Raw genomic sequence first — 24,915 nt, 5'->3', positions numbered from 1 at the left:
CCTTAAAACGAGAACACGATAAAGATGTACATGTTTTCACCATTTCCTGCCAATGTACTTAAGCAAGAAAATACAGTACCTAGCTGAGAAGGGAAGAGATAGAACTACCCGGTTCACGGACACCACGGTCATTTACTAAGACAATCCAATGGGATCTTTTAAAAAGCTATGGGAATTAATGCGTTTAGCATGGATGAAAGTAACACAATATACAAATAGATTGTAACTGGGGATGCACTTTATTGTTCTTTTTAAAAATAATGATGATGGGATGGCCCAGGCGGCTCACGGAGTCCGGCAAGGATGGCCGTGAGTCCTTGCAGCGCCATGCGGCTGGGGAGTCAGGCGGGCAGTTACGGCGGATAAAAGGCTCATAGGACATAGTATCATTTAAAGAAGAGGGAGACATTTATTGCTTAAAGGAGAGAAAACAGAGAGAAAACAAAGACACACGTACACACAAGACGAGACAAATACACATACATACACACACACCCCAGAGAGAGAGAGGGGAAGAGGAAGATGGCGGCGGGGGCAGGCCAAAGTAGCTGAGGTGGGCATGGTTAGCTCTTAAAGTGATAGCAAAGAATAACACACTTGCCTAGCACATGTGAAATACTCCCTAACAGCACACACACAAAAAGCAAAGCAGAGCTGGACAGATGGCTCAGGGGATAGAGACATTTACTACCAAAACCTGGTGACCTGATTTTAATTTCCGAAACCCACAGAGAGGCAGGATAGAACAGACTCCACCAAGTTGTCCTTGACTTCCATATACTCACGGGGTACATTCATCCCCTTAATGACAATAATGAAAATTGTGCCAGGGCCTAGAATCAAATTCATTTCATCTCAGCGCTAGTGAGGAAGAGGCAGACAAATCTCTAAGTCCAAAGCTAGCTTGGCTTACATAAAGAGTTCCTGGCTAGCCAGGGCTACAGGTGAAACTCTGTCTCAAAAACAAAAATGAAAGCAATTGCATTTCTGTATATTCTTGACAATGTAAAAAAAACTGAAAATTTATGAATACTTTTTATAATAGGGTATGATAATCCCAGCACTCAGGAGGCAGAGGTAAGTGAATCTCTGTGAGTTTGAGATCAGCCTGGTCTACAGAGTGAGCTCCAGGACAGGCTCCAAAGCTACAGATAAACCCTGTCTCAAAAAAAGAAAACAAAGAACATAAAAATAAAATCTTTTAAAATAATAGAAAAAGAACAAAACAACCAGGCAGGGGGGGCACACACCTTTAATCCCAGCACTCAGGAGGCAGAGGCAGGTGAATCCCTGTGAGTCAGAGGCCAGCCTGGTCTATAGAGTGACTTCCAGGAGTAGCTCCATAGCTACTGAGAAACCCTGTCTCAAAAAACCAAAACCAAACAAACAAACAAAACCCTGGAAGATTAGTTTGGTAGTTTGTGACATTGTTTGTGTTAGCTGTGAGTGCCAGGCCAACTCCTGGGTCAGTTGTTGTGGAAAAATCTTTTTGTACACTGTGAAGATCTGCTGTGCTCATTGGTTTAATAAAGAGCTAATTGACCAATAGCTAGGCAGGAAGAGGTAGGAGAGTCAGATAGAATGCTGGGGAGAAGGTGGAGGGGGTCACCAGGAGACGAGGAGAGAAGCAAGACAAACTTGCTATCCTGAAAAAGGTGCTGAGTTACATGGTAGTATACAGATTTAAAAAAATATGGATTACTTTAAGTTGTAAGACCTAGTTAGGGAGCTGGAGAGATGGCTCAGTGGTTAAGAGCACTGGCTGCTCTTCCAGAGGTCCTGAGTTCAATTCCCAGCAACCACATGGTGGCTCACAACCATCTGTAAAGAGATCTGGCGCTCTCCTCTGGCATGTGGGCATACAAGGAGGCAGAATGTTGTATACATAATAAATAAATAAATCTTTTTTTTTAAAAAGGCCTAGTTAGTCAGCTGGGCAGTGGTGGCATGTGCCTTTAATCCCAGCACTTGAGAGGCAGAGGCAGGTAAATCTCTGTGAGTTCGAGGCCAGCCTGGTCTATAAGAGCTAGTTCCAGGACAGACTCTAAAACTACAGCAAAACCTTGTCTCAAAAAACAAAAACAAAAAAAAGAGCTATTTAGTGAGCTGGATGTTGTTATGGTTTAAGTAAAATGCAGATTCCTGAGTGGCTGCTGTGGGCAGCGGGCCATGAGAACACTCCACAGGTTCCCCAAAGTGATGGCAGGCAGTGGGCAGCAGGTCCGGACAGCAGCTAGTCCCAGGTGGGGATAGTGCAGTTCCCCACGTGGCTGCAGTGGGCCACAAGGGGCAGCAAGTCCCAGGCAGAGGAGCCACAGCCCCAGCGAGTGAGAGACTTCGACAGGGCAGCAAATCCCACAAGTGGAGACAGATGGGCACACCACATGACCACACCACAGGTCTCTGAAGGCAGCTGGTCCTGGGCAGGCAGCCACGTGGATAGGCATGCCATGCAGAGTGAGGTTGAGTATTTATTTAGTGGGTTATGGAAGGGAAAGGGAGAAGGGGGAGGAGAAGAGGGAAAGGGAGAGGGAAAGGGAGAGAGAGAGAGAAGGAGGTAAGGACTCAGGCTGGAAGCTGAAGATCAGCTAGAGGGAGGGAGTGGGTGTGATTTGTCTCTTAAAGGCACAGAGCAGACCATTATAGATGGTGGGACAGAAAAGTCTACCTACAGTCAGTGGTTACTCTCTTTTTCTTTTTTTTTAAATTTTTTTCTCTCTTTTTCTTTTTAAAAATCTTAGGGTCTCAGCAGTTAAAAGCCCTGGTTACTGTTCCAGGCCAGGTTTCAATTCCTAGCATCCATGGATGGTTCACAACTGTCTAACCCCTGTCCCAGGGAATCCAGTGCCCTTTTCTGGACTCCACATGCACTAGGCATACATATGGACAAAATATCCACACACATAAGTAATTTTCTTTCTTTTGTTCTTTCTTTTTTATTTTATTTTTTAAAAAAGATTTATTTGTTAATTATGTATATAGTGTTCTGCCTGTGTGTATCCCTGCCCACCAGAAGAGGGCACCAGACCTCATTACAGATGGTTGTGAGCGGTCATGTGGTTGCTGGGAATTGAACTCAGAACCTCTTGAAGAATAGCCAGTGTTCTTAACCTCTGAGCCATCTCTCATTTGTTCTTTTTTCCTTTTTTCTTTCTTTTTTTTTTGGTTTGACACACGACTTTTGTGTGTAAAAGCCCTGGCTGTCCTGGGAAGATCAGGTTAGCCTCGAACTCACAGAGATTTGCCTACCTATGCCTCCTGAGTGCAGAGATTAAAATATGTACCATCATGCCCTGCTCAAAGAGCCCAGTTTTGGCTGTAATTCTAAGTGATTTTGACTCAGAGAAGCAGGCTTTGATTTCCATCCCAAGAGCAGAGCTTCTTCAGATCAGACATGTTGTTCCTTAATCTTGTAGCTTTTGCAAAAATGCCCAGGCCAATTGTTGGCCTTTTTACAAACAGCTGTGTTTAGCTTGTGTTTATAAAAACATTGCTTCATTTACATTTCACCTGAATTAAATAGAACGAAAAAGAAACAAAAATAAACAAAATGCAAAAATTCACTTAAACTCCTCGCACCCTTTTCTGAATCCTATTAACTCTCTTTCCCCTTGGTACCAGGCCCTAGGCATGCTATTTCCACACTGCAATATAGGTAAGTTTGACTTTGGTGAATCTATCTTTCTCTCATGATCTGAGGGGCTCAGAAGGTTAGAACAAAACTGCATGATATGAAGCAGGACCCTTAGGGAAGCCTTCTAAGATACAGTGACATCTGAGCTGGAGACCTGAAGGAGACAAAATCGCCAGAGTATTTGGCAAAAGAATCAACCTAGAAAGAGGAACTTCATTGCAAAGACCTCAAGGATGGGTATGCAGGGTGTATTCCAACCACACTTTCTTTGTTAAAATGTGTATTCCAGGCATAGTGGTGCACACCTTTCATTCCTGTACCAAGGAGGCAGAGGCAGGCAGATATCTGAGTTGAAGGCCAGCCTGGTTTACCTAGCAAGTTTCAGGATATCCAGTGCTACATAGACTTTGTTTCAAGGGAAAAAAAAATATGTGTAATTAAAGCTCCCTTTGGAAGCCCACCTCCCCAAGGAAGTTCAAGGAAGCCCGCTAAACCTTGACCTCCTCCCCAGGAAAGGTCAAGACCACTCCCACAGGCTATTTAAACTGCTCCCCAGAAAATAAGCACGTGGTCTTTCTTCTTCCTCTTGGGGATCCTGTCGGCTTTCTGTTTCCCCCTTGGGGCCACCCAAGAGCGCAGACATCCATTTAAACCTGAATAGCTTTTAATTTGGTCTGATTTGATCTGATTTGAATTATTTGTGTTGGCGGAGAGGCTTGTTTTAGGAATATTCCTAACAATATGTATGGGTGTTTTGCTTACATATACATCTTTTCACCATGTACATGCCTAATGCCTAAAAAGGCTAGGAGAGGACATCCAGTCACCTGGAACTGGAATTACACAGTTGGGAGCTGCCATGTAGGTGGTGGGAATTGAACCTGGGTCCTTTGGAAGAGTAACCAGTGCTCTTAACTGCTGAGGCATCTCTCCAGCCCCAACCACAATTTCTTAGTGATGCCAACTCTGACAACTACTTTAAAACCCTGTATTCATCTTTTGGTTTCCTCTATAGTACCTACAGAGAATGGGCATTTTTTTCTTTTCTTATTTTTTCTTTTTTTTTTTTTTGTTTTGTTTGTTTCTTGTTTTTCGAGGTAGGGTGTCTGTAATGGATTAAGTAAAATGCTGTGGATCTTTGAGTGGCTGCAGCAGCAGAAAAGCTGCAGGTCTCCAAGCCGCAGCAGTGGGCGGCGGGTCCCGAAAGCAGCTAATCCCAGGGAGGGACAGTGCAGTTCCCGTGTGCCTGCAGTGGGCCATGAAGGGCAGCGAGTCCCATGAGGACAGCCAGACAGAAGTGCACATCATGAGACCAGCCACAGGTCTCTGAAGGCGGCTGGTCCCAGGCAGGGAGCCACATGGTGGAGGAGAGACAGATGGATAGGCACGCCATGCAGAGTGAGGCTGGATATTTATTTAGTGGGTCATGAAAGGGAAGGGGAGAGGGGGTAAGGGAAGAAGGGAAAAGAGCAGAGAGAAACAGAGACAGAAATAGAAGGGGAGGAGTGGGGAGAATGGAGCAAGGCAGAAGCTGCCTCTTCAGGGGGAGAGATGGAAAATAAAGGGACTCAGGCTGAAAGCTGAAGATCAGCTTGCCTTGGAGGACTGGGAGAGAATGGGCGTGACTTGTCTCTTAAAGGAACAGAGCAGACCATTACAGTGTCTCAGTGTAACAGTTCTGGCTGTCCTGGTACCTGATTTGTAGACAAATGCTGGTCTTGAACTCAGAGATCTGCCTGCTTCTGCCTCTTGAGTGCTGGGATTAAAGGCATGCACCACCACCTAATGAGAAAGGGCGTTTTTATATTTATTTTTTATTCCTAGTTATTTCTTTTGAGATTGTAATATAATTACATCATTTCCCTTTCCTCTCTCCAAACCTTCCCTATACCTCCCCTTGCTCTTTCACATTGACGACCTCTTTTCTCAGTGTTGTCACATGAATATATGTTTGTGTATATATTGCATTATTTTTATTCTTTTTGGTTGGTTGGGTTTTGGATTTTCTTGAGACAGCGTTTCACTGTGCAGCCCTGGCTGTCCTGGAACTTGCTTTGTAGACCGGGCTGGAACCCAGAGATCCACCAGCCGCTGCCTCAAGAGTGCTGGTCACAGGTGTCAGCAAGTTTTCTATGTTGTTTTTGCTGTGATGGGGCTGAAATGCAGGGTTTTCCACGTTAGGCAAGCGCTTGTCCTCTGACCTACATCTCTCATTCCCTGACTTTTTTTTTTTTTAAACAGAGGGCCTCATATTTTAAAAAAAAAAAGCAAAACAAAACAAAATTATGCATATAAATGTTTTGACCGCTTGCACCTTTTTTATGTCTGATGCTCTTGAAGACCAGAAGAGGTATCTGATTCCATGGGACTGGAGTTACAGAAGTTATGAGTTACCATGTGGACAGTGGGAATCGAATCAGGGTTCTCTGAAATCTGTGGGGCTCTCTTAAAATTTTTGTATGCTGTGTGTGTGGGGGGGGGTGGTGCTGCAGAGACCAGAAGATTGCATCGGATCCCCTGGAGTGGGAGTTAAAGGCTGAGTAATACAATGAGAACCAAAGCCTGGCCCTCCGGAAGAGCAACAAGGATTTTTAATACCTAAGCCATCTCTTTAATCCCTTGTCTTTTGCTTTTATACAGAGAACTTTCAGGATATAATTTTGTGCTAGTAAGTTTTGTTTCCCGCTTTCTGCGAAGATCCTGCCAGCATCTTCCCTATTTGGATCTAGCCCAAGCTTGTGTGCAACACACGAGGAAACCATGTGGAGAGACCAAGATCCGGAGCTGCAGGGGAGCCTGCCCAATGAAAGGAGGAAGCTTGCCTGCTTCCGCTAAGCCGTGAGGGAGAAGGCCACTATCAAAGCCACAGCACAGCCCATAGCTAGAACAGGGATTACTCTACGGCTCGGCATCACCGGGACACGTGATCACGCGCTTGCGCAGCAGCATCGCAAGCCCAAGCCTGATTGGCTGACGCGGGGAGCGGGATCACGCGTGCGCACTTTGTCACGCGCGAGCAAGGCCTCGGCGGGTGTTGTTTTTCGGTCTTCATGCTCTCTGTAGAGCCCTAATTCCTCACCCCAGTTCACAATGTTCCCGGAACTCAATAACCTTCTCAGCACCACCCCAGACAAGACGGAGCAGGTAAGGTGTCGGGCGGCCCGGAAGGGGGCGTGTCCCGGGAGCGTGCGGAAAGATTGCATCCGGAAAGCCGCGCGGTGGGGCTGCCGCGGCTGCCGTAAACCCAGGGCATCTGGGAATTGTAGTCTGGAGAGGACTCGCCGGGGCGAGGTTGACTGCTTGGGCCTCTGTAAGATTGGCTACTGAGTCATCTTGCGTGTTCTTAGCGTCCTTGTACGCCGTTCCCAGCACCTGGAACTGTGTCCTCCGTGCCACTCTGGCGCCCAGAGGTGGTTGCAGAGCAGGTTCGAGAGGAGCCTCTTACCTGCCCTGAGTCTCCCTCCACCCTGGAACATTCAAGTTGCATGGAACATTGCTTCCATTCTTCCCGGTTCTGATGGTGTCTTGTTTTTTTGTTTTTTTTAAGATTTATTTATTTATTGGTTTTTCGAGACAGGGTTTCTCTGTAGCTTTGGAGCCTGTCCTGGAGCTAGCTCTTGTAAACCAGGCTGACCTCAAACTCACGGAGATTCGCCTTCCTCTGCCTCCCGAGTGCAGGGATTAAAAGCGTGCGCCACCACCGCCCAGCTAAAGATTTATTTATTATGTATACAATATTCTGCTTGTGTGCCTGAAGGCCAGAAGAAGGCACCAACTTTCATTTTGGATGGTTGTAAGCCCCCATGTGATTGCTGGGAATTGAACTAGGACCTCTGGAAAAGCAGTCAGTGCTCTTAATCGCTGAGCCATCTCTCCAGCCCTCCTGATGGTGTCTAAGAACTGTCAACAACAGTTCAACATCTGGTTGCACAAAGCATTCAGCAAAGTTCTTCCACTGTTTTCCTCAGGCTGCTCACTCTCCATGGAACCTCGATATCGTTCACATTTTCACGTAGAGGTTACCTCTGCCAGGGGTATATCTGTCTTATTCTGTAATTGGCAGTGAATATACCGCGTGTGGAAACCTTGTTGACTTTATTTGCCCAACAGTTCTTGTCTGTCCAAGCCTCAGGTTAGCTCTGGCTACTTTGCTAGGGCATTTTCCAGGTCCACAGTGACAACAGGAAATGCGTGGGTCAGGTACTTAAGGCCCGGTAGTATGATTTGGCATTTTATATGGGGGGGAGGCAACTGAAACCCAGAGACATTAGACACATTTGCCTAAAGTTGACAAAGCATTGAGGTGATGTGTGACAGACACCCTTTGATCCTGGTGTTGCTACTCACAGAAGTAGAAAAGGCTCCAGCAGATAGCTAGACACTGCTGAGATTTTTTTTTTTTTTTGCTTGTTTTTGTTTTGGTTTTTTGGGACTGGGTTTCTCTGTGTAGCCTTCGAATGTCCTGGAACTCACTCTGTAATCTAGACTGGCCTTGAACTCAGAGGTTATTTTTAATTATGTATACTCACGCACGTCTGTGTATGAGTGCGGTCTGTAGAAACTAGAAGATTGTTAGACCCTCCTGGAGCTGGAGTTACAGGCAGTTGTGAGTTGCCTGATGCTGGTATGAAGAAGCAAACCTGGTCCCTGCAGAGCAGTGTATTCCTTTGTAAGTCATCTCTCCAGCCCTAAAGTTTTTTTTTTTTCAGTTTTTGATCTTTGTGTGCATATGTGTGTTCCCACTTTTGTGTATGTGAATAAGATTGCACACATGTCTGGCATTGGCGTGGCGGTCAGTCCTCTTACTTTGTTTTGAGACGATTGTTCACTGCATACACTAACTGAATCAAGGGCTTCTAGGAGGCTTTTGTCTTTGCCTTCTGTCTTTCTGTAGAAAGAAGCACTGAACTTACAGATGCTCACTCCTGATTGTGACTTTTACTTGAGTTCTAGGGATTCGAACTGAGGTCCTCATTATCTCATAGTGAGTGATTTACCCGCTGAGCCATCTCCTCGACTCTTATGTTTATTTATTTTTGGGTTAATTTATATACAGAATTAACAAATAGAAATGGCTTGATTTTCTGCAGGGACATACCTCTTCATAGTGGGTCTGATTTACCATACGTTCTTCTTAACTTTCAGGGGAAATTGACTCTGCTCTGTGATGCCAAGACGGATGGCAGCTTCCTTGTGCATCATTTCCTTTCCTTCTACCTCAAAGGTATGCAACTCCCTGAACTCTCAGGTCTGGAGAGATGGCTCAGAGGTTAAGATCACTGGCTACTCTCTCAGAGGACCCAGGTTCAATTCCTAGAACCCAATAATGGCTCATAACCATCGTGACTTCAAATTTAAAACAAAAATCAGTAATTGTTCAGCTGATGGCACATGCTTTTAGAACTAGTTCTTAGGAGACAGGGCAGCCAGGGCTCTATAGAGAAATCCTGTCTCAAACAAGCAAACAAACAAACACAAGAAAAGGACACCCAGAACAGCTAAGAAAATCAAGCAGAAAACCCTAAGGGAGTAATGGGAAGAACATTGGCTGGCCTTGGCTCTGGTGTCTGGGTAATCAGTAAGCTATTCTATTAGGTAGCAGGTTGTTGGAGCATCTTTAGATCCTGCTAAAGAACGTTATGTGTCCGTCCGTTCTCCCCTTCTTACCACCTACCCTTCTGTCTACTGGGGGCAGCCGCCACCTTACTGAAGTCCTCGTGTAGCCTCCAGACCTGGTTGTTTCTTAGTTGTTGTGTGTCTCAGACCTCCTAACTGTTAGCATTTTGTCGTTGCAATAGCTGCTTCCTGAAGAGCAGACCGCTACAGTTACATTGGGAAATAGATTAGAAAAGTCTCTCCTTTTTTTTGTGGAGGTATTATTATTATTATTATTACTATTATTATTATTATTATTATTATTTGGGTTTTTCGACACAGGGTTTCTCTGTAGCTTTGGAGCCTGTCCTGGAACTAGCTCTTGTAGACCAGGCTGGCCTCGAACTCACAGAGATTCGCCTGCCTCTGCCTCCCGAGTGCTGGGATTAAAGGCATGTACCACCACTGCCCTGCCTTATGGAGGTATTATTGTGAAACTGAGTATCCTGCAGCCCAAGCTAGTCTTTGATTTGTGATATCGTGGTGGATGACCCAGAATTTCAGGTCTTCCTTTCTCCACCTTGAAAGTCCCAGAATTACAGATGTGTCCCCCATGCCTGGTTTTATTCAGTGCTGGACGGTCCACTCAGTGCTTCATGGATGCTAGGTAAGTGCGTATCAGCTTAGCTACGTCCCCAGCACAACACCCGTTCACTGTTGGCTGCTCCCCGAGAATGTACTTGCCACTGTGATACTGGGGTAGACCTATGCTATGCCTTGCTGTACTCATTCACAGCTTTGAAGTAATTTTTTTTTTTTAGGTGATGTGATTTTTCTATTCTATATCATAGAAAGCAAAATAGCTTATGGATAAATTATTAGAATGAATGCAGCTCAGTTAAGTAACTGGAGATTCTTAGAGTTTAATTCGTGGTCATATGACACTGTTTATCCATTGTATTCCTGTGTACACAACAAAATTGAAGAAGAGACACAATTTACAACAGAATAAGGTTAAGTACCTAGGCGCTATGGAGCGCGCGCACACACACGCACACACAGAGTGCTTAGCAGCCAGGGCAATAACTCAGCATGGCCTGATGACCTCCTGAGCTCAATCCCTAGGGCCCACGTGGTGGGAGGGAAGAATAATTCCCACACGCTGTCCTCTGTCTTCTATTTTCACCCTGGTACATGTATGCAGCCCCCAGATAGATAAATAAATAAATAGCCAAGCAAAGTATAGAGATGTAATTTAGTGGTAGCACTGGGCTTAATCCCCAGAACTAGAAAACAAAAGGGATAAAGTACATTTTGGCTTGGTAAGATGGTTCCGCAGGTAAAAGTACTTGTTACACAAGTTTGCACCCTGTGTGAAGATTTGGAAGGAGAGAACTAACTCCACAAAGCTGTCTCTGACTTCTATACATATATGCACGTCATGCATACATACAACAGTAATTTTTTATGCATCTTAGGGACTTGGGGTTGTAGCTCAGTTTATAGATCGTTTGCTTAATATATGTGAAGCCTGGGGTTGAATTCCCAGCATCATATAAACCAAGTGTGGTAGCTCAAGCTACTAATCCAAGCATTCAGGAGTTAGAGGCCAGAGAATTAAGAGTTCAAGGTCAGAGGTTGGGGAAATGACTTAGTAATTAAAAGTACTGGCTGGTTTTCTGGAGGATCCAGGTTTTTTTCCCAGCGCCCACATAATGACTGGCAAGTGTGTAACTTCAGTTCCAGGGCATCTGATGCCCTCTTCTGGTCAATAAGGACACCAGACATACTTAGTGCATACAAACATGCATTCAGGTCAAACATCATATACATAATATTAAAAAATAAATAGAACTGGGTGGTAGTGGCGCATACCTTTCCCTTGGGGAGGCAGAGGCCCGTGAATCTCTGTGAGTTTGGGGCCAGCCTGGTCTACGTAGATAGTTCCAGGACAACTAGAGCTACATAGTGAGACCCTGTCTTTAAAAACCAAAACAAAGCAAAAATAGAGTTCAAGGTCATCCTGGGTTATATAGAGTTGAAGACCAGCATTTGTTACATAAGACTCTATCTCAAAATAAAGAGGAGGAGCATGGTGGTTTGAATAGGTGTGACCCTATTTGAAAGCTTGATCTGTCGGGAGTGGCACTATTAGGAGGTGTGGCCTTGTTGGAGGGAGTGTGTCACTTCCTGAGGGTCAGGCTTTGAGGTCTCATTTATGCCCAAGCCACATCCAGTGTGGGACACAGTTTACTTTCGGTTGCTTGTGAATCAAGAGTCACAAGAATTCTCAGCACCGTGTCTGCTTACATGCTGCCTTGCTTCCCGCCACAATAGTGGGCTAAACCTCTGAAACTGCTAGCCAGACGCAATGAGAGTTTCCTTTATAAGAGTGCTGTGGTGAGTTCGAGGCCAGCCTGGTTCCTGAACAATTTCTAAAGCTACAGAGAAACCCTGTCTCGAGGGGAAAAAAAGTGCCATGGTCATGGTGTCTCTTCACAGCCGTAGAAACCCTAACTAAGACAAGTGGGGAGGTGCATCGTAGACTGAAATCAAGCACCATCTCATCAGGGTACAAGGTCCCTGGGTGTTGCCCAGTCCTCCCTCACTGCTTCTGTCTCCAGAAGAAGGAATTCTTCCTGTCTGGTCACAAGCAGAGGATTTGTTTAAGAAGTCATTGTATTTTGTTTTCTAGCCAATTGTAAAGTGTGCTTTGTGGCTCTCGTCCAGTCCTTCAGTCACTATAATATTGTGGGACAGAAGCTGGTAAGTATTGCTGCCCGCCCTGGTGACATCCCTGTGTAAGAGTGTGTGTCACACACACCTGAGGCTGGGCTTCTCACTTTCGCTCGTGGGAACCTAGCAGGAGAGGGACTAAGGAAATCTTGGGGAGCTGAACCCCATAGCTAAAGGATTAAAGCAAAACCTGGGCATGTTTGGTAGGAAACATATAGAATCAGACCTAGTGTTGTAGATGATAGTCAATCAAACCCTTCATTGGTTGTGGCCAGTTAAGGTTTTCTTTGCCTAGCGGAGTGTGGTAGCCTCTGACTCTAATCCCAGCACTAGAGAATCAGAGGCAGAAGGAGCTCTGTAAATTCAAGCCCAGTCTAGTCTACATAGTGAGTTCCATTCCACTCAGGACTGCATTGTAAGACCCTGTCTCAAAAAAAAAAAAAAAAAAAAAAAGCCTGGCAGTGGTAGCACACGCCCTGAATCCCAGCACCTGGGAGGCAGAGGCAGGTGGATCTCTGGGAGTCTGAGGTCAGCCTGACCTACAGAGTGATTTCCAGGACAGTCAGGACTGTCCCACAGAGAAATCTTGTCTCGAAAACCAAGGTTGTTTCATCTAGCATGCACCAAGCCTGAGTTTCAATCCTCAGCACTTTGTAAACTGGTATCATACACCTGTTATCCCAGAAGTCAGGAAGTAGAGGCAAAGGGATCGAAAGTTCAGGGCTGGGACTGCAGAGATAGAATAGTGGCTAAGAGCACTTAGTGCTGTTGTGGAGGACCTGAGTTCGGCTCCCAGCACTCCTGTCAGGCAGCTCATAACCTCTGAGGCCCTGCACTTGCATGCCAGTCACATACACATGGTTAAAACGTGAAAATAAACCTGAAAGGAAAGAGAGAAAGAAAGCCAGACATGGTGGTGCACGTCTTTAATCCCAGCACTCGGGAGGCAGAGGCAGATGAATCTCTGAGTTTGAGGCCATCCACGTCCACAGAGCGAGTTCCAGGACAGCCAGGGTTACACAGAGAAACCCTGTTTCAGAAAAAAACAAAATAAATTTAAAAAAAAAAATTCTAGGTTATCCTGTACAACATTGTAAGTCAGGGTCTGCTTGGGATACACAAATCCTTGTCGTGCGCATCTGAGAGCAGACAGGGACGGCGGGAGCACTTCAGCGGATTTGGGGTGTCTCATACCCTCTTATTAGCCGGTGTGTACTTTCTCTTAAAGTCCCCGCAGGGCACAGCACTTCACTCCATTTCTCGTCCCATTTAGGGTGTCAACCTGACAGCAGCACGGGAATGCGGGCAGCTTGTGTTCCTGGAGGGCCTCAAGTCCACAGTGAACATCTTCTTCCACACTCCGGAGGAGCCTCAACCCCTGCAGTTTCTCAGGTCAGACCGCACAGCTGGTCGGTGGGACCAGAAGGGGCAGCTGTGTGTGGGAAGGCAGAAGTGACTTCAAGGACCAGCCCCTTCCTCTATGTTGCTAGGTGTCCTATAGCCCTTGGCCGTCATGAAGCCAATGGTAGGCGGTGGTCCCCAGAGCTATAGCAGGCATCATTCGCAGTGAGTGTGGCACAGTGAGAGGCTTTGCTGTTTCTCTGGTGGTGACTCGGGCCCCTAGTGCGACTCCTTTGCTTTTTCTGCCTTTATGTAGAAACTAAGGGTTATGAGCTAGTGACCTGTATTGATAAATACAATTTTATTGGAATATAGACATATTTGTTGTTAGCCTATTGTCCCTGGCTGTTTGGTTTTATAGCAACAGAGTGGGTAGCTGAGGCAGAAGGATGTGACTCTAACAACCGAAAACCGTTGCCTTCTCGTTTGGTTTTCACCATCGCAGGTCTAGCTGGCTGTGCTGTGCTTTTCAACCCTTCTCAACATCAGCCCTGATTCGGCTGCTGTTCTTTCTCCTTCACAAAGGAGTCCACGAAAGATCTCTCCCCACTGCCCTGCTCTTTCAGATAGACCCTTACACAGTGGCTAGAATGCCTCTGTGTGTGCATGCGTGTGCGCGCATGAGCACACGTGCACACACACATGTGTGACATCTTCCCTTGCACCCTGACCTTGGTTTTATTCTCCGGCTGCAGGGACTTGTTATTATACCTGATCCCAGTGTGTAGGGAGGTGTTCTTAGGAGTGAGGCTAGCCCAGTGCAAAGAGAGAGTGGTTGCCCAGGGCACTATGCTCCATTCCTCCTCCCACTGCCAGGAAATGACTGCTTGCAACATCCCTGGGGAAGGTGGAGGTGGGTTGGTTCCTGTGTCAGAAACACGTATACCAGCAACCCGTAGACTGCCACCCCTCCCCAAGACGCCTGAAGTGCTGTGTCACTTCCTCCAGCACCTCAGGGTCTCCTGGGACACCTCTTTGGCTTGCCCCATCTGACTTACTCTTCTAAGTGCCGTAGCTCTGCGGGGGTGGGGGAGTGGGGGGGTGGGGTAGAGGCTGTTTTATGGTTCTCTTTTACTTTACATTCCTCTTGTGAGACAGTCTCACGGTCTTCCCCAGGCTGGCCTCCAGCTTGCTGTTGTCCTGTTTCTATAGTAGTTGGGATAGGCATGGATCACCATGCCAGGTTTCTGTGATATCTCTTCAGGGCCCCAAGGTTTGTTCATTTTTTGTAGCTCCTAAATTTTACCTTTGTACCCCATAGGCCTCAGAAAATACTTGAACTGGAGTAAAGTAAAATTAATTCGTGTGTGTGTGTGTGTGCGCGCGTATGTGTGTTCTTTTCCAGTTCATTGCCTCCTTCAGCCTTCCTTGGTGCCACTTTGTCCCAGATAAACATCTGTAGAGCCGGGCATGGTGGCACATGCCCATAATCCTAGCTCTTGGGAGGTAGACAGTAGGACAGTGAACTCCAGGTCAATTCTGCAGTGACACTCTGTGAGAAGAAGAGAGGGACTGGGGCTCTAGTTAGGTTGACAGTGTTTCCTTAGTGCGCATAGAGCCCTGTGTGTGACCCAGCTCTGTATAAACCAGGGGTCCTGTATGTGAGGAAGTACTCAGGAGTGGAAAGAGAAAGATGAGAAAATCAAGGTCACTACATACTGAGTTCACGGCCAGCCTGGGGTTCATGAGACAGTCTCAAAATAAAGTAAAACATCTGTAGAGTGAGCTCTGGTGACTTTCCCGTGTCTCTAGGGAGGCCAGCGCAGGGAACCTCCAGACACTGTATGAGTTTGTACAGGACACCCTGAAGCCCGTGGACAGTGGGGAGACTCCGTGGAAGTACCCAGTGCTGTTGGTGGACAACCTCAGTGTGCTGCTGAGCCTGGGCCTGGGGGCGGTTGCTGTGCTGGACTTCATGCAGTACTGCAGAGCCACGGTTTGCTGCAAATGGAAGGTATCGAGGGGCTGCCGTTGCTATTCTGCTTGGTCTCTGAGAACCCAGACTTGTGTGCTGTGCTTTCTCTGGCTGTTTGCTTTGAGATTAGCTTTCCTCTGGCAGACCCAGAAATGCTTTGTTCCACCCATCCTGCTTTACCCTACTTGGCACTGCTAAATAATAAACTCGTCAAAATTAAAGGCTGACCCAGTACCGTAGGGCAGTGCTTAGTCCTTACCTGAGTGCCCTGTGTACTTCCTTAGTAGAGACTTTTGAAGATCAGTTGAAGTAATGACTATAGACTCCATTATGTTTTCTTTCCTCCTGGGTTCTGGGGATCTAGAACCTTTCATTGAATCACTTCAACAGTGGTGAAGTGGGCTGGAACTATAGCTCAGTCGGTATTGTGCTTGCGTAATAGGAAGCCCTAGGTTTGATCACCAGCTCTGTTTAAACTGGGCGTGGTGATTTCTGACTGTACCTCAGCACTTGGGAGGCAGAGGCAGGAGGATCAGAAGTTCAAACTCCCCTCAGCTACATAGTAAGTTCCAGCTAACCTGTGGTACGTGAAATTTGGAAAGGTAAAATGCAGCTTTTTATATACATGGTGTCACATATCTGTGATCCCAGAACTTGGGAGGTTGTGGAGAAGGATTGTGAGTTTGAGGCCAGGCAAAAGCCTAGTGACCTGAATTTGAGCCCCAGAACCCACATAAAGGTGGAAGGAGAGAGCACACTTCACAAAACTGTCCTCTGATCCCCACACGTGCACAGTGTATATGCCGTACCCTCTCATACAACCCCCACAGGCTAATAAAAAACCTGTAGGAAGACAGGCAGTTGAGTGAGAGCTGAACATGGCTTATGTCTATAATCCTCAGTCTTGAAGCTCCAGGCCAGCCAGGACTGTGTAGCAAGGCCATGTCTCAGGAGCAAAAAAAAAAAAAAAAAAAAACAGACGTTCAATGGAGTGAGGCTTGGTGTCTAGTGTGGAAAGGCCAGACTCAGAGTGCAGAACAGTGACAGAGAGAAGTTAAGTGAACTAGCAGGGGTGTGGCCAGTCATGTGACTGCGTGCACAGTCCTGCCTGAAAGCTATTTTCTAGGAACTGCTAAGACTATCTTGGCTACCGTCACAGGGCCAGGATCCAGGTTAATGCAGAGACAGAAGTGGAGGGGAAGGGTTGAGAGTCATCATAGAAGGAAGAAAGGGCAAGGGACTTGGAGATCATCTATTTGGCCAGACAGGGATTCCAATTTCCACATTCCTCATACTCTGTAGAACCATGGTTACATGTGTGCTGCCATGCCTGGCTTTTTTTGAGGCAGGATCTCATATAGTCCAGGCAGGCTGACTAACTTGCTATGTAGCCAAGGGTAACCTTGGACTTCTGATATTCTTCCCGTCACCTCTCAAGTCCTGGAAACACATGTATACATCACACTGACCTCACACCTGCATTTTTAAAAGATCCTTTTATTTTTTATTTGTGTGTGTGCATATGAGTATAGAAGACCTCAAAGGCCAGAAGAGGGCACTGGATCCCCTGGAGCTGGAGTTACAGACAGCTGTGAGCTGCCTGGCGTGGGTGCTGGGAACTGAACTGGGGTCTTCTGCAGAAGTAGTTACACACTTTTTGTTGTTGTTTGTTTGTTTCATTATGTAGCATTGATTGCCCTGGAACTAGCTCTGCAGACCAGGCTGTTCCTGAATTCACAGAGATCCCTCTACCTCTGCCTCTGCCTCCAGAGTACTGGGATTAAAGCTGTATACCACCACTGCCCAGCTAGTTATATACTCGTAACTGCTGAGCTATCCCTTGCCCTCATATCTTAACTTTCTAAAGTTCTTTTTGTATACGAATAGCCTGGCGTCCCTGGAGGCTGGAAGAGAACACTGGATCCCTTGGGACCTGAGCCATGGACAGCTATGGCCACCATGTCGTTGCTGGGAACTGAACCTGGATCCTCAGGAAGAGCAATTAGTGCTCTTAACCGACTGAATCATCCCTCTACCCCACCCTACCCAACCCCACCTCACCCCACCGCACCCCATCCCTCTTAAAAATAAGGTCTTACTATTTAACCCTGGCTGTCTTGGGAACTCACTGTGTAGACCAGGCTGCCTCTGCTTTTTGGGTGCTAGACTAACAGGTGTGGGCCTCTGCACCTAGCTCCCACTTGATCCTGTGTGTTTCTTAGAGGTCCAGCTCAGGTCCTCATTCTTTCACAACGAGCACTTTACCTTTCTCCAGCCCCCATGTTTTAGTTTTTAGTAGTACCCGGAAATTGAACTCAGAACCTTGCACTTGCTGAACATGTGCTAAATTAAGCTGCACTCACAATTCCACCCTGTTGTTTTTTTTCCTGTATAGTGTCAAGGTCAAATCTAGGGCCTTAAGCATGCTAGGCAAGCACTTTACCACTGAACTATATACTCAAAATTCTCTTTTTGTTTGGGTAGACCCTCCATTTCTGTTTGGCTAATTTTGCTTAGCCATCAGGACTCAGGTCACCTATGTCCTCCCTGTCTGCCCATTGAGCTCTCCCTATCCAGTGCCCCTTTCTTGTGTTCTTGTCACCCTAGATTATCAGCATCTTTCTAGCTCCAGGGCTCAGATCTCTTTTTGGTCATGTATTATCTGTATATCTGTATTATCTGGTATATGGTGAGTTCTTGGGAACTGTGGATTGACTGAATGAATGGTGCTTGGCAGAATGGTGGCAATCAAGTACAATTTTTAAAACTACTTCATTTTTAATTTAAAAATACTTAAGTGGTGGCACACGCCTTTAATTCCAGCACTCGGGAGGCAGAGGCAAGCAGATCTCTGAGTTTGAGACCAGTCTGGTCTACAGAGCTAGTTCTAGGACAGCTAGGGCTGTTATACAGAGAAACCCTGTCTCGAAAAACAAAAAAACCCCAAAACTTAACTTGGCTTGGTGGTGGTAGTACATGCCTTTCTCCAAGTTCTTGAGAGGCAGAGGCAAGTGGATCCCTGAGTTCGAGGCCAGCATCCTCTATAGAACTAGTTCCAGGACAACCAGGCCCACACAGAGAAGCACTATATAAACCCCTTCTGCCCCGCAAAACAAGACAAAATAAAAAACAAAACCAACTTAATTTGTTAGTGGGGGCATGAACATGCCTCAGACAACTTCCCACTATTTGGGGTCTAGGATTGAACTCAAATCATCAGGATTGATGGCAAGTGCTGAGCCATCTTACTAGTCCCCGGTGGCATGATATTCAGGAAGAGACTGAGGTCCTAGGATGGCCTTGCTTTTAGATGATTTGAGTTGGAAGTGTAGGTTGGCCTTGCTGGTGAAAGTGTGCAGTAGATGATTGGAACGAGGGTCCTGGAGCCCCTTGAGGGTCTTTCTTATGAAGAAGCTGTTGTACTGGGGGGAGGGGGCAAGAGCTCAGGGCTGTGTGTGTGATCTGAGAGGATCTACAAAGACTACAGGTAGAGACACCGAACACCTGGTACCCTGATAAGAAACAGGTTTCCTTCTTGTGTCTGATGCAGGGGAATGTGGTCGCCCTTGTGCACGACGACACAGATGCTGAGGATGAGGAGAACGACATCCTGCTGAATGGTCTCAGTCATCAAAGCCACCTGGTCCTGCGGGCTGAGGGCCTGGCCACTGGGTTCTGCAAGGACGTGCATGGACAGGTACACAGGCTGAGCCGTGGGCTGCCGTGGGTAGGAGGGAAACCTTGGGAGTCTCGAGTTTTGGTGAACACCAGTCAGTGCCCTGCACCAGGTGATATAGAGACTCCTGGAGCAAGAAACACTTTTCCTGGCGGTCAAACATTTGCGGCCAAAGTGGTGTTCTAAAAAGGAAACAGTTGTTAGGGACTTCAACTGCACTATCAAATAATAACAGGATTCCGCTGCCATACTGTAGCAGGATTTGCATTTTCTACTCGACACAGCTCCTTTAAAAATAGAGACTGGGGGCTGGCAAGATGGCAGAGCCGGTAAAGGTGCTTGCTGCTGAGCCTGACAACCTGGGTGGGATTTGGGAATCCAAACGGTGAAGGGAGACACACGTGTCCACACACACAACTCACACACACACACACACCCCACAAATAAATAAGTATAAAACTTTAAATAGGACTTGAGAAATACTCAGGACTTAAGAGCCAAGAGCAGGTTCTGCACTGACTGGAGTTCAGTTCTAGCGCACACAGCCAGCAGTCACAGCCGCCTGTAACTCCAGCTCCAGACAACCTGACGCCTTTTTCTGGCCTTTGCAGATACCTGCACTTGCATGCACATTTCCACGTGAGGACACACACACACATATACATAATCAAAAGTAAACTTCTGGGTATGGTGGCACACACCCGTGGCTGAGGCAGGTAGATCTCTGTGAGTTCAAGGCCAATTTGGTCTATATAGTGTGACCCAGAACAGCCAGAACTACATTAAAACAAAAAACAAAAATCCCTTCTCAAAAAACAAAGCAATAACAAAAAAAAAAAAAGAAAAAAATAAATTCAGCGCTTGGGAGGCAGAAGCAGGCAGATCTCTGTGAGCTTGAGGCCACCCTTTTCTACATATTGAGCTCTGGGTTAGCCAGAGTTACATGGTAAGTCTGTCTTTAAAAACAATTTTAAACAGCAACAACAACAAAATCTTAAAATGGCCATACTTGTGGGCCGGATATCTTCTGCCCCCACAGTGGCACTGCTAGAATGTTTAGCGGGAAGCTGGTTTCTGCTCCTCTTGTGGCATTCCTTTTTTTTTTTTAATTTTTTTTTTTTTTTAATTTTTCAAGACAGGTTTTTCTGTGTAACAGTCCTAATTGTCCTGGAACTAGCTCTTATAGACCAGGCTGGCCTTGAACTCACAGAGTTCCACCTGTCTCTGCCTCTTGAGTGCTGGGATTAAAGATGTGTGCCATCACCCCCTGTCTTGAAAAGCCAAAATAAAATAAAATAAAAAAGGAAGGAGGAAGGGGTATGGTGACACATGCCGGCACTCTGGAAGCAGAAGCAGTAAACTCCCCATGAATTTGTGACCAGCCCGGTCTACATAGCAAAATTGTCTCAAAATATCTACAGAGCAGGGTGGTGGTGGCGCACACATGCCTTTAAACCCAGCACTTGGGAGACGGAGGAGGATCTCTAAGAGTTCAAGACCAGCCTGGTCTACAGTGTGAGTTTCAGGATAGCAGGGCTACGCAGAGAAGCTCAGTCTGGGGGAGCAGGACTGAACGAGGACAGTAGAAAGGAGGGCAGAGGAGGGGAGGGAAAAACTTACAGAAGGGAAACACAAAACTACTTTACTGCTCTTCTTTGGAGGACTTTTTCATCCTTTTCTGCGAGAAGCAAACACAGCTGCTATAATGGAGAGGCAGACCTTGATTTTTCCGTTGGCTGGTAGTGTTTATTGTAAACATTGGTCCTATTACCATATGACATATTTGCCTGAACTATCACTGCAACCTCAATGGGAGGTCACCAGGAGGCCCAGTGGGATTCCTGGTGGAGCGGGTCCCACCTTTCCTTCATTCTTCTCCTCTCTGCAGCTGAGGATCCTCTGGAGGAGGCTGGCACAGCCCACAATCCCGCGGGATAGAAACCTCACTTACCAGTACAAGATACAGGATAAAAATGTGTCCTTTTTTGCTAAGGGAATGTCTCCTGCTATTCTGTGACCTGGTTGGGAGACAACTGAAGTGACTTTGGATGGTTTTGATGTGGAAGATAAAGCCGCTGGGCAGGAGTGCACATTCGGACGCTCTTCAGGCTGGCCTGCAGCTCCACTGTGGCCGGGAGGATGGAATGGTGCTGGGAGGGAGTGGGTGCCTTTGTTCCCCAGGACTCTGCTCAGTGAACACAGCGAGGAATCAGCACGCTGCTTCTACTGAAGTGGAACCAGCAGAATGGTCCTTGGAGCATCCGATGGAACTTCAGCCTCACCTGCCCATTTTTGGTGGCTGTGCCTTTAAGAGCCACTTGCAGCTAGAGCGCTGTCCTGAATGGCAGAGACTAGAATAAAGATGGTTCCCACACCAGGCTTCCTGGGGTTGTCTCTTTTATGTTTCATTTCCATCTTGCAAAGGGACTTTTCCTTGAAGTCCAGTGAGAAAACGGGCTTGGAGAGGGGATAAGGACTTTTGAGGCCTAGAGCAGGCTGTGGATAACTGAACCAAACTCCAAGGCCATACTTGCTGACTTGTGTTCCTGGAGACCAGGGGTAGATGTAGCCACCCACCAGACAGTTCTTGGAACCAGTGGTTGTGTGTGTGTGTGTGTGTGTGTGTGTGTGTGTGTGTGTGTGTGTGTTTTGGGGGACAGTTTGAGACAAGGTCTCTCTCTGTGTAGCTCTGGATGTCCTGGAACTCTCTGGCTGGCCTTGAACGCAGGACTGAGAAACCTTGTCTCGAAAAAAAAAAAAATTAAAAAAATAATATTTAATTGGAGGCTTGCTTTCAGTTTCAGAGGCTTAGTTCATGATGATCATGCAGGAAGCATGGTGGCTTGCATGGCTCAGGAACTGAGAACTACATACTAGTGCACAGGCAGAAAGAGAAAGGGAGGGGGAGGGAGAGAGAGAGAAATTGAGTTTTTGAAACTTCAAAGCTTACCCCCAGCAATGCACTTCGTTCAACAAGGCCATAACGCCTAATCCTAAACCTTTCAAACAGTTCCACTCCCTGGTAACCTTGAATATATGAGCCTCTGGGGGCCGTTCTTATTCAAACTACCTTAGGTGGGGAACAGCCAGGGATCTGTGTCACTACCAGCAAGATCACCTTAGCTGCTGCTTCCAAAGTATGTCACCAAAGTTCCTCATCCAGCAAGATCAATAGGTGATGACATTACTATCAAACATAAACTCCATTGTCACCCTCAAATGCTGGGCCTTGCCAGCAGAAAAAAAATTGTGGCGAAATCAGGGTGTGGTTGGCTTGGCTCCAGTGGAAGTGGAAGGGAGTGCTGTGGAGCATGTGAATCCCACGGGCCTAATCAGGGATGAGATCGCGAAGATGCTCTACTTTTCGGGGAAATGTTCAGGGTCCTGGCTGTCACAGAGAAAACTGTTTTGTTTTCTGAACAGGGTCTCACTAGGTAGCTCAGGCTGGCCTTAAACTCATACAGTACTCTTGTCCCAACCTCTTGAATCTTGGGATTATAGATTTATGGCATCATACCTGGTTATCTTATTTTATCTCCCTTTTACCTATTTTGTATTTGAGACAGGTTCTTTCCATGTAGTTGTGACTGGCTTTGAGTTCACTATGTAACCCATGTTGGTCTCAAACTCTCAATCCTCCTGTCCAGCCTCTTGAATGTTAGGCTTAAAGGTCACTCGTCCCTGATCCCATTGATTTATATATTTTGGTTTCTTTTTTTCTTTCATAAGGGGGAGGTTTTGAGACAGGGTTTCTCTGTATTTTGGAGCCTGTCCTGGAATTAGCTCTGGTAGACTAGGCTGGCCTCAAACTCACAGAGATCAGCCTACCTCTGTCTCCCGAGTGCTAGGATTAAAGGTGTGCACCACCACTGCCTAGTTTTTTTTTTTGTTTTTGTTTTTGTTTTGTTTTGTTTTGTTTTTTTGAGAGAGGGTTTCTCTGTAGCCCTGGCTGTCCTGGAACTCAATATGTATATCAGGCTGGCCTCAAACTCAGATCCACCTGCCTCTGACTGCCAGTCTGGAATTAAAGGTGTGCACCACACTGCCTGGCACTTATTTTATATGTATTTGTTTTTTGGCAGAGTCTCACTATATCACCACTGCTAGTCTGGGGCTCTATTTAGACCAGTCTGGTCTCAAACTCACAGAGATCCACTTGGCTCTGCCTTCCAATTGCTACCATGCCCAGCTATTTAATTTTATGTGAGTGCCTTGTGCTGGCAGAGCCAGAAAAAGGGATTGAATCCCCTGCAGCTGGAGTACAGGTGGTTATGAGCTGCCACCTAGGTACTAGGAACCAAACCTATGTCCTCTGCAAGAGCAGCAAGTGCTCTTAACCACTATGCTACCTCTGTAGCCCATTAATTATTTTAAAATAGTTTATTTTAAGCTGGGTGTGGTGACACAAACCTTGGGGGACAGGCAGGTGGATCTGTTCGTTCTAGATCAACATGATCTACATCATGAGCTCCAGGCCAGCCAGGGCTACACAGTGAGACCCTGTGTCAGAAAATCAAAACATATTGTAATCTCAAACAAACAAAACCCCAACGATTTTATTTTAGATATTCTCTTTGTGTGTATGTGTGTGTGTGAGGGTATATATCCACGAGTGCAGGTGTCTGCTGAAGCCAGAAGAGGGCATCGATCACCTCTCCCAGAGCTGGAGTTACAGTGGTGAGCAGCCTGATTTAGATGCTTGGAACGAAACTTAGGTCCTCTGCTATGAGCTAACTAGTAGGGCATTTTCTACCCCTGATTCCATTTATTTGAAATCTCCAGAGAAAGCAGATCTGTAGAGACAGACTATGGATTAGTAGTTGTTTGGAGGCTGGGAGTGGGAATAGGAAGTCATTTAACCTCTCTAGACCTCAGTTTCATCATTTAAAAAGTGGGATGATAATAGTTCCTATTTCATGGTTTTATTTTTATTAAAGTTTTTATTTGTTTATTTTTACTTGTTTTATCTCTCTCTCCCTGTGTATGTGTGTGTGTACCACAGCACACATGCAGTTCAGATGTCAACCTGTGGAAGTTGGTTCTCTCCATCTGTGCACCCCAGCCATCTAACTCAGGTCTTCAGGCTTGACAGCAAGTACCTTTACCTGCTGAACCATCTCAATGGCCCAGTATTTTTTAAAATTATCTTAATTTATGTGTATAGATATTTTTGCCTGCATGTATGTCTGTATCCTGTGTGTGTGTGATGCCTACAGAGGCCAGAAGATGACAGTACTGGATCCCTTGGAACTGGAATTACTAGATGGTTACATGTAGCAAGTCTTTCTCTGTCCCACCTGCCAGCTCCCAAATAACCACACAGAGTCCTATTAACTATGAAAGCTCAGCCTTAGCTTAAGCTTGTTTCTAACTAGCTCTTCTAGCTTAAATTAACCCATGTCTTGGAATCTGTGTTCTTTTATGAGGCTCAGTTGCCTCTATTCTGTGTTCCACATGCTGTTTTCTCTCCCTTGACTGGTGACTCTGACTTTCTTCTTCCCAGAGCTCTCTCTGTCCAGAAGTTCCACCTATACCTCTTGCCTCGCTGTTGGGCATGTAGCTTTTTATTAAAGCAATCACAATGAAACATCCTCATACAGTGTAAAGGAATGTTCCACAACAGTTGTGAACTACCACACGGGTGCTAGAGAACCTGGGTTTTTTTGAAGAACAGCATATCTATCTATTTATTTATTTTGGTTTTTCGAGACAGAGTTTCTCCGGCTGCCCTGGAACTCACTGTGTAGACCAGTCTGACCTCGAATTCACAGAGATCTGCCTGCCTCTGCCTCCCTGAGTGGAGTGGTCGGATTAAAGGCGTGAACTATCATCGTTCAGTAAGAGTAGTGTTCTTAAATGCTGAGCCATGTCTCTAGTTCCCCCACCCCACCCCAGTATTTTTATTTATTTATTTTTGCAGTATTGGGGACTGAACCTAGGGCTTCACACATGCTAGGC

At 46.2% G+C, this 24,915-nt stretch overlaps 1 protein-coding gene across 1 annotated transcript; it reads left to right on the top strand.

Annotated features, from left to right (window-relative positions):
• The first annotated feature begins 6,605 nt into the window (after positions 1–6,605).
• Elp6 (elongator acetyltransferase complex subunit 6) lies at positions 6,606–21,336 on the top strand. Its single transcript, XM_048423711.3, has 7 exons — positions 6,606–6,778; positions 8,780–8,858; positions 11,925–11,995; positions 13,239–13,357; positions 15,119–15,320; positions 18,832–18,978; positions 20,846–21,336. Exons 1-7 carry the CDS (start codon positions 6,725–6,727, stop codon positions 20,972–20,974), a joined length of 801 nt encoding a protein of 266 aa, XP_048279668.2. The 5' UTR covers positions 6,606–6,724; the 3' UTR covers positions 20,975–21,336.
• The last annotated feature ends 3,579 nt before the right edge of the window (positions 21,337–24,915 follow it).

Source organism: Myodes glareolus, chromosome 4 (genome assembly GCF_982192425.1).
Source record: "Myodes glareolus chromosome 4, mMyoGla1.1, whole genome shotgun sequence".
Taxonomy (NCBI): Eukaryota; Metazoa; Chordata; class Mammalia; order Rodentia; family Cricetidae; genus Myodes; species Myodes glareolus.
The sequence above is the reverse complement of the archived record's forward strand: the minus strand, read 5'-3'. Positions and strand labels throughout refer to the sequence as shown.

Excerpts from the sequence above, each read along its gene's own strand:
- Elp6 (XM_048423711.3), top strand. The coding sequence starts at position 6,725 with ATGTTCCCGGAACTCAATAACCTTCTCAGCACCACCCCAGACAAGACG. Across the intron at positions 6,779-8,779 it reads CCCCAGACAAGACGGAGCAG|GGGAAATTGACTCTGCTCTG; the intron begins GTAAGGTGTCGG and ends CTTAACTTTCAG. Across the intron at positions 8,859-11,924 it reads CCTTTCCTTCTACCTCAAAG|CCAATTGTAAAGTGTGCTTT; the intron begins GTATGCAACTCC and ends TTTGTTTTCTAG.